At 34.4% G+C, this 14,467-nt stretch overlaps 1 protein-coding gene across 6 annotated transcripts in view; it reads left to right on the top strand.

Annotated features, from left to right (window-relative positions):
* The first annotated feature begins 1,300 nt into the window (after positions 1-1,300).
* LOC123699986 (homeobox protein homothorax) overlaps positions 1,301-14,467 on the top strand; it is a 244,097-nt gene continuing 230,930 nt past the window's right edge. For all 6 annotated transcript variants that reach the window (XM_045647060.1, XM_045647059.1, XM_045647058.1 and 3 more), the window contains exon 1: positions 1,301-1,558. In XM_045647060.1, the coding sequence (XP_045503016.1) occupies positions 1,544-1,558 (15 nt within the window). In that variant the 5' untranslated portion in view covers positions 1,301-1,543. The remainder of the gene's footprint in view (positions 1,559-14,467) is intronic.

Below are 14,467 nucleotides of genomic sequence, written 5' to 3'. Positions count from 1 at the left end.
TAGAGGTTACCTATAGGTAATAAATAATAATTAATGTAAGAGGGACAACTTTAAACTAAACATAACAAAGTCGCTTTCTCTGTCCCTATTTCCCTATGTCCCTTTGTATGCTATATCTTTAAAACTACGCAACTTTTTTATGCGGTTTTTTTAATAGATACCTAGAGTGATTCAAGAGGAAGGTTTTAGTATATAATTCATTAGGTTTTAGACAAAGCGGGCGAAGCCGCGGGCGGTAAGCTAGTTATTTTATAAGAATCAATTTCAACTGTTTTATAAAATAGGTAGGTTATATATAGGTATTGCATTTTCTTGCAAATTCTATTAGGTAGGGGTAAATAAATACATTAAAAAGTAATATGACTACATATTTTATAATAGTGGCAAATTTCAAAATCAAATCAAATTCAAAATTTATTTATTTTTCACAATTTTTTTACAAACTTCTACATAAATTGTAAATCCCTGGTTATGAGTTTGAATAGGTTTAATGTAATACCTACCTTAGTTAGGATTAAGAATGACTCTACTTAGAGTTGTAGAATTAAAATGAATAAGATTTTATGAATATAAATAGAATTCATGTTTCATTATGATAATAGATAATATATTTCTCAATATACATATGAGAATGTAAACATATAGGTTCATTTACCTTGTGAATTTGTAAAAAATGAGCGTAAAGTCTATGTTTTTAAATTGTTCTGTTAATTTTACAAATATCGTAACCAACGCTTTAAATTCAACATTGAACACAATTTAAATAATCTAAATAGTTCATTTAATGTATAAAAAATGTTAATTTCCTAAAATTAGTCAAAACTAGGATCCGTAATTAAATTATAAGTACATGACTTGTTTTTAATTGTACATTTACGTGAGATAACACTATCGCATTTTTTAGATTCTCTTGTAAGGCACTCGTGTAAGAATTAACTCTTAATTATTTACAAGTGGAATTATAAATGTTTTTAGCGTCACATGCAAAAGTTTATATATTAATGTACTGCGCAAGCGCGCTACATTCTTAAGTAATCTGTAAAAAAAAAACATTCGAATATCATTAGACGTTCCACGCGAGCGGCTCGAATATTTTGATTAGGAAAAATCGGAGGGAAACTGGAGTGTGTGCGCGGGAAAAGCGTGCGTCTCGTTGAACGGCGCGCGAGGAGTGGCCGGCGGGACTGGCAGGGCGCGGGGCGAAGGCGGGGTGAGGCACGGGGCGCGGGGCGCAGGGCGCTGGGCGGCGCCGGCCCCGCCCGCTCGGGCGCCGCGCTCGCCGCGCCAGTGTCTACCCGACTGCCGAGCGCGCCGGGCCACCCGCACCCCGCGCCAGCTCGGCCACGACGCGATCCGTGTGCGTTCTCAAAACCGACCGTCGCGAGTGCACTATGACACTAGTGAGCTAGCGGGCCGCTGTGACGGTGTCGAATAATTTATGTGTATGTGTTCACGTGCTTGTGGTGTGTGTTAGCTTGGCCCGTGATTAAAAACGTTCGTGGTGGCCAGCGGAGCCTTGCACCCGGGCTCGGGGCGAGCTTTCATGGCTCAGCCTAGGGTATGTACAGTGTGCTTTACAAAAGAGATGAGTTAGGGGCGCGTAGATATCGCTAAAGATAGCTAGGCTAGACATTCACAGAGATACGGGTGCAGATTGCAGTCCGACCGGCCGAGCAATACTCGAGCCGCGCAAATGTAGAGTCGCATAAACTTCTTTATAATCTGATGTGTGTAGGCCTCAGGGGAACGATTTGAAGCGATATATTAACCGTGTCCCATCACCGGGGAACTGTTTTAACAAGTCGAACGCGAAATGAATACGTAATAGCGTTTTAGAATGCGCCGAACGAGCGCAGACGCATTACCGGCGATAATGAAAACGAAATGAACGCTTTACGGCCATAAAAAGCTTAGATAATGTAATCACAACAATAACCTGTCTCGCGGGTAATAAAAATTAAAAAATGCACATATGGTAGTATGAGATAATGAGTCAGTCGCTCGTGAATTATATCCGCGGACCGATGACCCGCGCCGGCGCCGTGGTAAATAAAATAAACAAGATTGTCTCTGCTCAGATTTAGTGGGAATATCGAATCTGTAAAATGTCGGCCACCTGATGGCTGGTGTGTGGCGTTTTTGACAATAAATGAGATGAAATGGCATACAGCGGGGCGTCTATTGTCGACTGCTCTTATGGGGATCGGAACGGAGCAGTAAAATAGGAGTTACAAGCGGCTTTATACGCACGGTTGGGCACAAAAGGGCCTATCTCGGAAACCAACAATAAAATTCAATTGACAATGAAAAGAAAAAGTTTTTTCGTTCGCGCCACAAAGAGGCCTAACGGTGCCATAGGAGACAAGTCCCCAAAGATTTAGGGTCGTTTTGTTTTACTCAGGTAATGCACGAAATAGTTAATCCCCTTTCACGATCTGTGACGAGGTATTCGGCTGTGATGCAGGGCCTATTATTGCGATGTAACAAATGAATAATAATATTGTAAGCCATTTTGTATTCCGTTTATTGTAATCATAATTCGTTTTGCATATGACTCGATATGAATTTTTATAACAATACAATGATAACGATTTACATGTTTATACAAAATAGTATATAAGTAGTTAACAATACAAAGAAATCATAACACAATCTTTGTAATCGAACACGAGTATTACAAAAAGTGCATTAGTTATTATGTAATGAGCGTATTTATTGTTAAATTTACGTGTAAGTGAAAATATTTATCACATGTCATATACAGTAGCTACTCCGATAATGAATATTATTTAATGATAAACAAACATAAGGAATTTTGATATTTTATCGCAAAGTATTTGTTAATCAACGCATGGATAGATTGCCGACGGCTCTGACATGCAGTGTGCATTTAATAGCTTATCAAAATAATATCATTTTAAAACAGCAAATTGTTATAATAATAAACACTGGCACTTAGATGTTAACCATCTTTAAATATAACATAGAGACAATATTTTTTTTTACTACTCTCAGTATTATAAAATACTTATTCACTAATAGTTATGTCCATTGTCCACATAAGATTGCAAAATACGGTAAATTATATAAAAACATGGCTTTAAATAGGTAATAATTAATATTCAATACCTAGGTAGGTACCTAATTAAAAAAATAATTTGCTATTTTTATACATAGTTTCTTACCATCTGATAAGCAACATGAGGTTTCTGATATTTGAATATGAGCTAGCTGCTCCGCGCGGTTTCACCCCCGTGGCTCCACTCCTGTTGGTCGTAGCGTGATGATATATAGCCTATAGCCTTCCTCGATAAATGAGCTATCTAAAACCAAAAGAATTTTTCAAATCAGACCTATGTTCTCCTAATGATTGACCTAATGTTCTCGAGATTAGAGCGTTCAAACAAACAAACAAATTTTTCAGCTTTATAATATTAGTATAGATAACAATTACCTCACGAGATAGTTTTACTTACAGATCCGAAGGGTATTCGAGTTTATCTTCAATTAATTGCAATACTTCCAAAACCGATTGTTTTGATAAACGAAATCTTGTACTAAAATCAACATCATCATTCATCACATTCTTCGAAATAATGACGACGTTCTTTATAAATTCTGGGCCGTCGCGGTCGCACTATATACCTAATCCAAATTATCCAACACATCTTCATTTTCAAAAATAACTTGGGTACCTACTATGAAATACTCACATAATAAAATAACTTTAATACCTAAGCATAAATATACTACTTATATCCTTTTAAAAGAATAATATTCGGAAATAGGTACTTAATTTAAACTTATAGGTAATATTGCATTAGGCAAAATGTAAATCATTTAAAATACAGCATTTACTTACCTACCTACTTATTAAATTTAAATAAATATGGGTTTGATTTTCATAATTTATAAAATCAAATACCTAGGTATAATTATCTTTTATCCAACGCAAGTAAATAAAATTGTAATACTAATAATTTAATATATAAATAGATAATTATTGTAGTAATCATCAAGAAAAGGGCTTTATAACAATAACTTGGGCCCGATTTTTCAATCCTTGGTTAAAATTTATCCGTCCAATAAAGTATTACACGAACATTTTAAAATGTCACCTGTAAACTGTCAAATACGGACAATTAGAATACATTTTTGAAATGGTAGTTTAATACGTTATTCGATGAATAAGTTTGAACCAAGGATTGAACAATCAGCCCTAAAAAATATATTATTTATTTATATGCCACATAAAGTTGATAAATAGTTTACAATTGTAATAAATAAAATTATCCTTGACTTTATTAATTAGGTACATTGTTATAAAGTGCGTAACTGAAGATTTCTTAAAAGTTATTTACGCATATAAATATATATTATTAATATAATTAGCCTTTTAGACGGCTATTTATTTTAAATGAAATACTTTTAAAGAATAATCACAATGTTTAATATTAAAATATTAACAATTATTATAATAAGCGAAAAATGGTGACGTCTATCCGATCCGGGCGTCGAAAAACAAGCAAGGCAAATCGAACGCGGTGCCTGACATATATCCATCGTCCTCGCTAACTGGCCAGCATCCTTTTCCATCTTTCACCTCCATGAAGGCCGAATACGTCCCCTATTGCCTATTCCGCTAACTCGGCCATTCCTGACGCCGGCTCGTCCTCGACCGCATCATCTTCAGGTAGCACCTGATATGGTCGTTATGGTTGAGTGTGGACCACCGCTTGTACTTGCATGTTTCCCTCCGCGTTTTCTTCGGAGTCTAAGGAGTCGTCCTCATCAGCGGCACCTATGGACAATATTGTTTGCATTAGACCACAATAAAGAAATATGAAAACTACACTCATCTCAACTGAGATGGCAAAATGTTCGGTTTATTTTTATGTTAAACGGGGCCTAGGATGTAAAACATAAAAATAAACATTATGAACACTAGCAGAGCCCTCAGGTTACTAGTCACCATACAGAGCCCTCGGGATGTATGACTGGCAGAGCCCTCTGGGTACCAGATTTCATCACGCACAGAGCCCTCAGGATGTGCCACAGGCAGAGCCCTCAGGATGCCAAAACAACAACAACAACATCTAGTACAGAGCCCTCAGGATGTACCACAGGCAGAGCCCTCAGGATGCCAAAACAAAAACCCAAAAATAAGCGGTTATACAACTAGGCTTTCAGAGGGTTGTAAAGTAATACGCGCAGAGCCCTCGGGATGCGCACCATGAATAGCCAAACCACATACTCATAGCAAACGTTACAATCATTTAAAGCAGGGTCAAAGCTATAAGCTACTGGTTGGATCTCACCGAGTTTACAGCATCGATTGTCGTAGCAATTTTATCCAATACTTCGCACAACACGGCGTCAGCGCTCGACGGCAACGATGCAGGCACGCTCCCCGTAGCCGACGTCACGCTAGACGAACACGTCGGTGCGCGTCGCGTTGCGGGCGGCAACCGTATTCAATGAGTCACTCGGTAATCCAAGCAACTGCGGTGGCGGCCGCGGCGGCGGCGTGTGCGAGCGCGAGGGCGTGGCCTGGCACGACGCGCTAGCTGCACCTAAATTGCGGCCCCTAGAAGTATCCTCCAACGCAGTCAAACGCGATATAATCGTTTGAAGCTGTTGTTTGATAGCCGGATCAGAAGAACGTCCACGTCTACAAGATTTACTACTACTTTCTTTAGGCATTATGACAAAACTAACACAAGTTCAAAAGATATCACTAAAATTTATTTTACAACAATTCGCGTAACAGTCTAGAAAACCAACTCAGATGCGGGTGGTATCTATCCCACTTCTGAAATTAGCCTTTTAGACGGCTATTTATTTTAAATGAAATACTTTTAAAGAATAATCACAATGTTTAATATTAAAATATTAACAATTATTATAATAAGCGAAAAATGGTGACGTCTATCCGATCCGGGCGTCGAAAAACAAGCAAGGCAAATCGAACGCGGTGCCTGACATATATCCATCGTCCTCGCTAACTGGCCAGCATCCTTTTCCATCTTTCACCTCCATGAAGGCCGAATACGTCCCCTATTGCCTATTCCGCTAACTATATATATTATAGTAATTGTTCAATGTACGTATGTATGTCATGGTCATTATTTGACATTTATATATGACCTAGGTTTAACAGGATAGACTAATATAGTGCTTAGAATGGCAAAATATATAAGAAACCATCAGTGCCCTGCGGGTTTACCCGTATTACTCCGCTCTTATTGGTCTTAGCGTGGTGATATTGTAGCCTTACAGCCTTCCTCGATAAATGGACTAGGTATCTAGCAGTGAAATACTTTTTCAAATCGGACCAGTAGTTCCTGAGATCAGTGAGTTCAAGCAAACGAACTCTTCAGCTTTATAATATTAGTATAGATTTTGTATTATAAGGCAGTCATAATGTTTAATTAATTATTTAATACAATAGACGTTTTATCATAGAAAACCTTATTAGAAAATGTAACGTTAATTATTTTGGTAGGTAATAAATGTCTCAAACTCGAACTCAAACATTCATTTATTCAATTAGACTACTATTTAGTAGCACTTTCGAATCGTCATTACATAATCATTTTTAACATTTACCACCGATTCGGAAAGCAGTAGGTATCTATGGAGAAGAATCGGCAAGAAACTTCATAGTTGCTCTTTTAACATCATGTCAATAATACATAATATGTAACTTATATATCTAACTACATCTACGTCTTTAATATAAATTGTATAAACTGGGTAAAATAGTAAGTAATAACTATTAATATTCCTTAAGGCGTCTAATAATTTCATAAACACATATCCATACTAATATTATAAATGCGAAAGTAACTCTGTCTGTCTGTCTGTCTGTTACTCAATCACGCCTAAACTACTGAACCAATTTTCATGAAAATTGGTATAGAGATATTTTGATACCCGAGAAAGGACATAGGCTACTTTTTATCCCGGGAAAATGACGCAATCCCGGAAATCCCACGGGAACGGGAACTACGTATGCGGGTTTTTTCTTTTACTGCGCGGGCGAAGCCGCGGGCAGAAACCTAGTGTACATATAAAGATTCATAGATATTTTCAACTTAGAAAATCATTTAAAAAGGTAACTCTACTTTTAAAATAAAACGCGTTAAAAAAAGCGTTATTAATGTACGATGTCTTACAAATTTAAATTAAAATTAGATAAAATTGTACCTATTAAAAATGTTCTTAGTGCTTCAAAATAACTGGGAAAAGTTATGAATAATTAATATAAAAGTTATAAAATTTTTATGAATAAAAATTTTGACGATGAATCGTAAAATATTACATATTATAAAATATTATGACACATTTCATAAAAATTTCTTAAAATTATAATTAAAGAACTTTCAAAATCGGTTCGGTAGATTTCAAGATACAAATCAATAAATGTTCTTAATTGTAATTATCTGTGTATCTTATAATAAAACCTTCAAAATAGACAAAATGTACAAAAAAATAAATTACCTAGTTACCTATTTATGATTGATCAATGTTTACCGTAAAGAAAATGCATGGATGAAATATAAAAACTTTTTGTTTGCACTAACTTTATTCTCGTCTATATTTAATTTAAAAAACCACACAAAAACCTCTCTAGACGTTATAATTGCTAATTTATTCGATCCTCTGTTGGTTTTCATTATTCTTTGCGAATTTTTTGGACTCCGTAATTGTTTTTAATATGAACAGGTAAAGATGTACAATAATGTAGAACTTCCCGGCGATTTTATTTGTTTTATATGTTTGTATGTAAAGGACTTTATACTCAACTAGCTTACCGCCCGCGGCTTCGCCCGCTTTGTATAAAACCTAATAAATTATATACTAAAACCTTCCTCTTGAATTACTCTATCTATTTAATAAAATCGGATCAAATCCGTTGCGTAGTTTCAAAGATTTAAGCATACAAAGGGACATAGGGACAGAGAAAGCGACTTTGTATTTATACTACCTATGTAGGTAGTTATTTTTACAAAACGTTAAACTTATGAAAAATGGGTGTCAATAAAATAATTTCACGAGGGCGTGTTTTTAGTTATTTTAAAATATTAATAACTAGCTGTTCCGCGCGGTTTCACCCCCGTGGCTCCACTCCTGTTGATCGTAGCGTGATGATATATATAGCCTATAACCTTCCTCGATAAATGGGCTATCTAACACCGAAAGAATTTTTCAAATCGGACCAGTAGTTCCCGAGATTAGCGCGTTCAAACAAACAAACAAACTCTTCAGCTTTATAATATTAGATCTAGTACCTAGTTAAAATTAATCGTTATTTAGGCCTTAAATGATGTAATAATGTGTCTAGGTATTTACCATTAACCTATAATATGATGGTAGAATAGGTCATAACATATAATTAAGTACATACTTAACTTTGAGGAAAATTAAACTTAAAAATAACTTAATGAAATATCTAATGTGCAATTAAATTTTCGTTTGAGTATAAGTTTAAATTAAAATGGGGTAAATAACTATATAATAGGTACATACGTAAGTGCTTTGAATTTTGTAGAAGACAAGAAATTGTAACAAATAGTCTTAAAAATATATACTTAAACGAAATTAAAAGCGTTAATATAATAATGAAAATTGTATATCTGTTCCATTAAGCAAAACCTACTTAGTCTATGTTCAGTTTTTTCTTACTAAACTAGACTTCCCTAACATACTTTTCAATATTTTTACAGAAAAATGTATATACCTACCGTAACATAAATATAAAGATTTATTTATTACTAGCTTTCGCCCGCGACTCCGTCCGCGCGGATGTCGGTCTTCGCGTGGATGGTTTATTTCTCCATTTTGAGTAACTCTGACAATGACATCTTATAAATATCTATTGGACCCAAATACGGCTAGGCCTATAATTCTACAGAACAACGTCTATGGATAACTGAAAAATTAAGATTATTTTTTTTCTACGTATTTTTCCAGGATAAAAAGTATCCTATTTTACGCCCAGGATAATAAGGTATAATTATACCAAGTTTCATCGAAATCCAACCGTTAGTTTTCACGTGATGCCTTCACATACAGACAGACAGACAGACAGACAAAAATTTTTTTAATCACATATTTGGGTTTGGTATCGATCCAGTAACACCCCCTGCTATTTATTTTTTCAATATTTTCAATGTACAGAATTGACCCTTCTACAGATTTATTATATGTATAGATTTATTAGACTGACTGGCCGGTTGGCTTGGTTGGTAGTGGCCATGCCTTCCAAGCCAGAGGTCGTGGGTTCCATTCCCACCCGAAGTAAATATTTGTGTGATGAACATAGATGTTTGCTCTGTGTCTGGGTGTTAATTATAATTATCTAAATAAATAAGTATTTATGTATTTAAAATTATATATGTATGTTTATCGGCCATCTGGTTTCCATAACACAAGCGAAAGTAGTATCGGATCAGATCGTGCCGTGTGTGAAAATTGTCCTGAAATATTTATTTATTTATTAGATTGTAGTTGGTATCATAATGCGCTCCTATTTTCTTATAAGTAGGTAGGTAATGTGCTAGGTAGTGTGCTGCGTTTTTAACAAATAGGATTATAAAATCATCTTGCATTTGAAAGCGCAAAAACCAAAAACATATTTTAGAAAAACAGATGATATTATTATTAAGTTGGTTATTTTCCAACCGAATTTCCAAAAACACTGGTCAATCCGTATCTCATTTATCGCAATCTCCATACACAATAAACGGCCGTAACGCAAAAGATACTGTTTTCATTAGTTGGACATAATGATATTTGCACTGTTCTTGTATTAAAATTCGTGGTGTAATAAAATTTTATTATACTTACTGATAGGTTTTATTATCAATTTGGACGGCGATAATTCTGTTGTCCCGATAATGTGATATGGTATCTCGTTATTTCTGGCTGAGCCGTTTTAGATATTGTTTAGATGTTTTTTTCTGGTCAAAATTGTGTTTTGCATACTTTAACGTATCTACCTACTTGATTAGTCTTTGGTATTCCATTCAAAGAGATCTTTTTTGCGATTTTTAATAAGTAGGTATACGTATAATACCTATGTGATAAAAAATACCCGTTAAAATAATTGTGTTTTACTAGTAAAGTGCTAAAGAGATTTTGATAAAAATCTTATTGAATAAGACGGAAAGACAAAACACATTGTGCTTTGTACCAAGTTAAACCTGTAGGATATTTATTATTTACGATAAATAAATGTTATTTTGTTATCAATAAATAAATATTTTAAAATCATTGTATAAAAATGAATAAATATTTAAACTGAGTGTAAAATTTGCGTTGATTTCCTTAAATAAGTATCTACCATATTCTAAAAATAATTGTTTTATTTTAATCAAAGCAGTAATGCTCTACCTAACATTTTAACTATAAAAAACTTGTTCCGTGTTATCTATAAGGTAAGTTACGAATAAAAATAGAAACATACTTAATCCTACTAATATTATAAATGCGAAAGTTTGTGAGGATGTGTCTGTGTTTGTTACTCTTTCACGCAAATACTACTGAACCGATTACAATGAAATTTAGCACACATATAGAGGGTATATTGGATTAACACATAGGATAGGTTTCATCCCGGAAATCCACGCGAACGGGAACTATGCGCGTTTTTCTTTCAAAACGCGGGCGAAGCCGCGGGCGGACAGCTAGCTATACATGATATAAAACCTAGGCTAAAAAACTTAAGTTATTTATTTTAAAATATTAAGTTTACATTGTATTAACGTAATTAAACAGAAAAAATATCTAGATTCAGTCTTCTAAAATAATAACTATGTACCTATAATATTGTTAAAATCAGAATTTTTTATTGCGTCAATATCTACTCAATAACTGATGCCGTGTCAAGCTGAGATTTTTTTTAAAAAATCTATTGCAATAGCTAGACGTATTAAAATAATATATAAAGGTGTATTATAGATTTATTAAACTTAGAAAAAATGTATACTATATATAATATTATAAAGCTGAAGAGTTTGTTTGTTTGTTTGTTTGAACGCGCTAATCTCGGCAACTACTGGTCCGATTTGAAAAATTATTTCTGTGTTAGATAGCCCATTTATCGAGAAAGGTTATAGGCTATAATATCATCACGCTAAGACCAACAGGAGCGGAGCAATGCGGGTGAAACCGCGGAGCACAACTAGTTGAAAATAAAACCGATACAAATTCGTAGGTGCAAACTTAACAAGCTAAAGCATACCTTCAAAGCTCCCTTTACGATTAGTGTTAACGTAAAACCTAACATTACAACTAAACATATTCTTGTTCAACAAATACATAAATAATTTTATTCGTCATTAATTCCAAGACGTCAATCTGCGGGTCGCTAACGGCCATTAAACTTATTATTGGCACTCACAGGAACAGTAAAGATAAACCCGGTATTGTACAGATAATAAAAACATAAGTGACGTTCCAAAATGTAGATTAAAAATGCCGCGGAGTGCAGTTTTGTTTAAATTGCGTTCCAAATTTAAATGTATAAATTCTAAAATTCTTTTTAGAAGTTCGAATGTTTTTCAAATAGCTACGATATTAATAACATAGATAATGTAATGGCTATATCCATTATCTGAACCGCGCCTATTTTATACAATTTCTTTTTATAAAATCTACACGATAGATAAAATTACATAAGTTTGATAAATTATAATATAAAATAAACTGGTCACTCCGGTTTGGGACATTCGTATAATGTGTTCAGATAAATCTTTAGCTCGATCAAAGTTTGGTAGATAAATAAGTGTGATTATTTACTTTGAAATAATTTTAATGTTATCTGTTTTGAAGCGATTTAAAGTTTTTAATAGCAAGTAATATAAAAACTCTTATGTGTAGGGAATTAAGAAACTGTAGATACTTATTTGATGATAATAAAATCTTGTTAAAATCTTAAAATGTGGTAATGTCAAAAAGTGTTCTTTCGTTAAAAAATGTCGGTTTCTTAAATACAATATGGTCGTGTTTATAGCCAGAGTGTCTGCGAAGCTTGTCTCGTATAATATAATTAGACACTTAACAGCTTGCCAATATAGATAATTTATTAGTCTGCAATTTAAATGTCGGAATCACAAATTTTTATTAACGCTTAAATCGCGGTACAATTTTAACGGGTCGTAATCTCCTGAAATTGGGCCAAATAACTATTGTTTACTGGTTTATAACTGTTTTCATTTGTGTATCTTTCACAAAGATTGATTTCAGAGAAAAATGTCTCACAAACAAATAACACGGAATATAAACTAAATATAGATATTAGATACATAGTCTTTTACTGAATGGGAAGTTACTGGCCGTAGAGCTATTTTTTTTTTCTAAAACATAAAAACGAATAACCTAAAACGGATGACCGTCGCTTTCCGAACGCACCTACATATTTGTTATTTAAATTTCGATCTTCCATTCCATTTTTGAATTTGGATTCGCAAGAGAACCGCTCTAGATGCGTCTTCGCATACCGACAGCCTCGCTGAGAAACAGACGTGTACAATTCTCACCCTTATTTTTATACAACACGGGATAAATTAGCATACACCTATAAGTAACGTCAGTGTCATTATGTCGCCCGTACTTATGGCTCATTGTTTTATTCGTAGCGCGTTCCTTTTTCAATTTGAATATCGCTGTTCATTTTAGAATTGGTGTTCTGTAGACGCCTTAATTGCGCACTTTAGATTCAGAGCTAATTCGTTAATTTGAGACTTTATTGTAAGCGAATGTTAAAACATCCTTTTAAGGTGCTCTTAGTGAATTCATAATTGTGTTGACTCTAATCGTTTGTCATAATTTTTGCGATTCTAGCCGCGTTTGTTTCGGAAACGAGTACCTTGTATTTATTTAACTTGTTAAGTATTGAGTGTACTGTTTTAAGGAGTGAAGGTAGGCGTAAAGTAGTTAACGCCATATTTACTTTACTAGAACCATAAAGGGATATTCGCAATGATTTTGTGTTCGGTAATCTCGCTTGAAACAAAAGCTTTTAAAGAAACTGCATAATTTATACTTTAAACTAGGTAGGCATGTTCGATCATATGTGAAATTACTGATCACGTAGATAAGTATCAAACAATAACCTAGATCGATAATCGAAATCATTTGTTATTATCGACAAGGCATTCGCAAATACATTTATCTGTTCATTTTCCCAGCCGAATCCTAGAAATCGCGCTAATCTCTCGCAGGAACATGTTCACATTCATGTCGCGTTATTTCTCACAACAGAGTACGCGTTGTTTATCGAATGTAATTCCTCTAATACGTCAGATACATTAAATAATATTAATTGAAGCGAGATGATTCAGCTGTTTATCGGCCAAGGGTTGGAAGGACAATGAACGTCGCTGGCCGGCGCGCGGAATGCGTTCGAATTTAGATTTTTTTTCGAATTCAAAATGTTGGCGCCTATTTTGTATTTTTGTCGATAACGAGGTTTGAAATTGGAATCACGTCGGTTTGTTTAGTGGCGGTTAACGGTGTTCCATTGACAGTGATTTTATTGAGCACCCAATTATCGTTGTTTTCTCTATTAAGAATGAGATGTTTTTACCGTCGTTAATCCGTCGCTTGTCGCGGGTGCAGGGAATGATTATTTTTGTATTGTTTTGCGAATAGTTGGGTGTTTCATTAATTGTGTATGTATTGGCTGGGTTGTTAGCACCGGGTCACGGCGGTCACACGGGGCGATGACCAGGTTATTACTGACTATCCACTACGCACACAAATCCTTTAAATGTCCTCTTAAGAATATTTATAAGTATCTCGGGATGTTCGTAATGAAATAATTTGCGCTCCAATCAGCGGGTGGTTTGACCGTCGAATTAATTTACTGTTTTTATTTTAAATAATAATTTATTGAGGAAATTGTATGTTTACTGTAGACGTATTTATATAAATTCTTGTTTCTGAAAAAAAGACGGATTATAAACAGATTAAACAGATTCGCGTTAAACTACATTCTCAATTAATATTCACAAGTATATACCTACTTTGTTTGTAAAACATTCACAGTGGTAGGTATATAATTTTTAAATGTTTACACAAATCAAATTCAAAGATTTATTATTGCTTTCAAGCTAGGGCTAAAATCTAGATTGCTTAAAAATAGACGATCAAAAGGATACTGCAATAGAACTCTTGCGTAAAGTAAGTAAATGTTGTTTAGAAACGCGTCAGTTAAAGAATTCGGCTTTAAATAGTCAATCAAGAGTCGGTGTGGCTAATCTTATTCACACACACACAATAGAGGTAACGAACGGACAAACGGACAGACACGATAATAAGACGCGCGTGGGCGGCTTTATGTCAACGTTATTTATGATGAGGCAGCTTTTCTATTTTTTTTTCAAACCAACACCGGCCGTTAAGATGAGTTTTTAAAATTAGAACAGCGAACGTTAACTCTAAGAAGTAAGAATTGTTT

This window comes from Colias croceus, chromosome 18 (genome assembly GCF_905220415.1).
Source record: "Colias croceus chromosome 18, ilColCroc2.1".
Taxonomy (NCBI): domain Eukaryota; kingdom Metazoa; phylum Arthropoda; class Insecta; order Lepidoptera; family Pieridae; genus Colias; species Colias croceus.
Note: the sequence above shows the minus strand (reverse complement) of the source record. Positions and strands in the feature narration are given on the sequence as shown.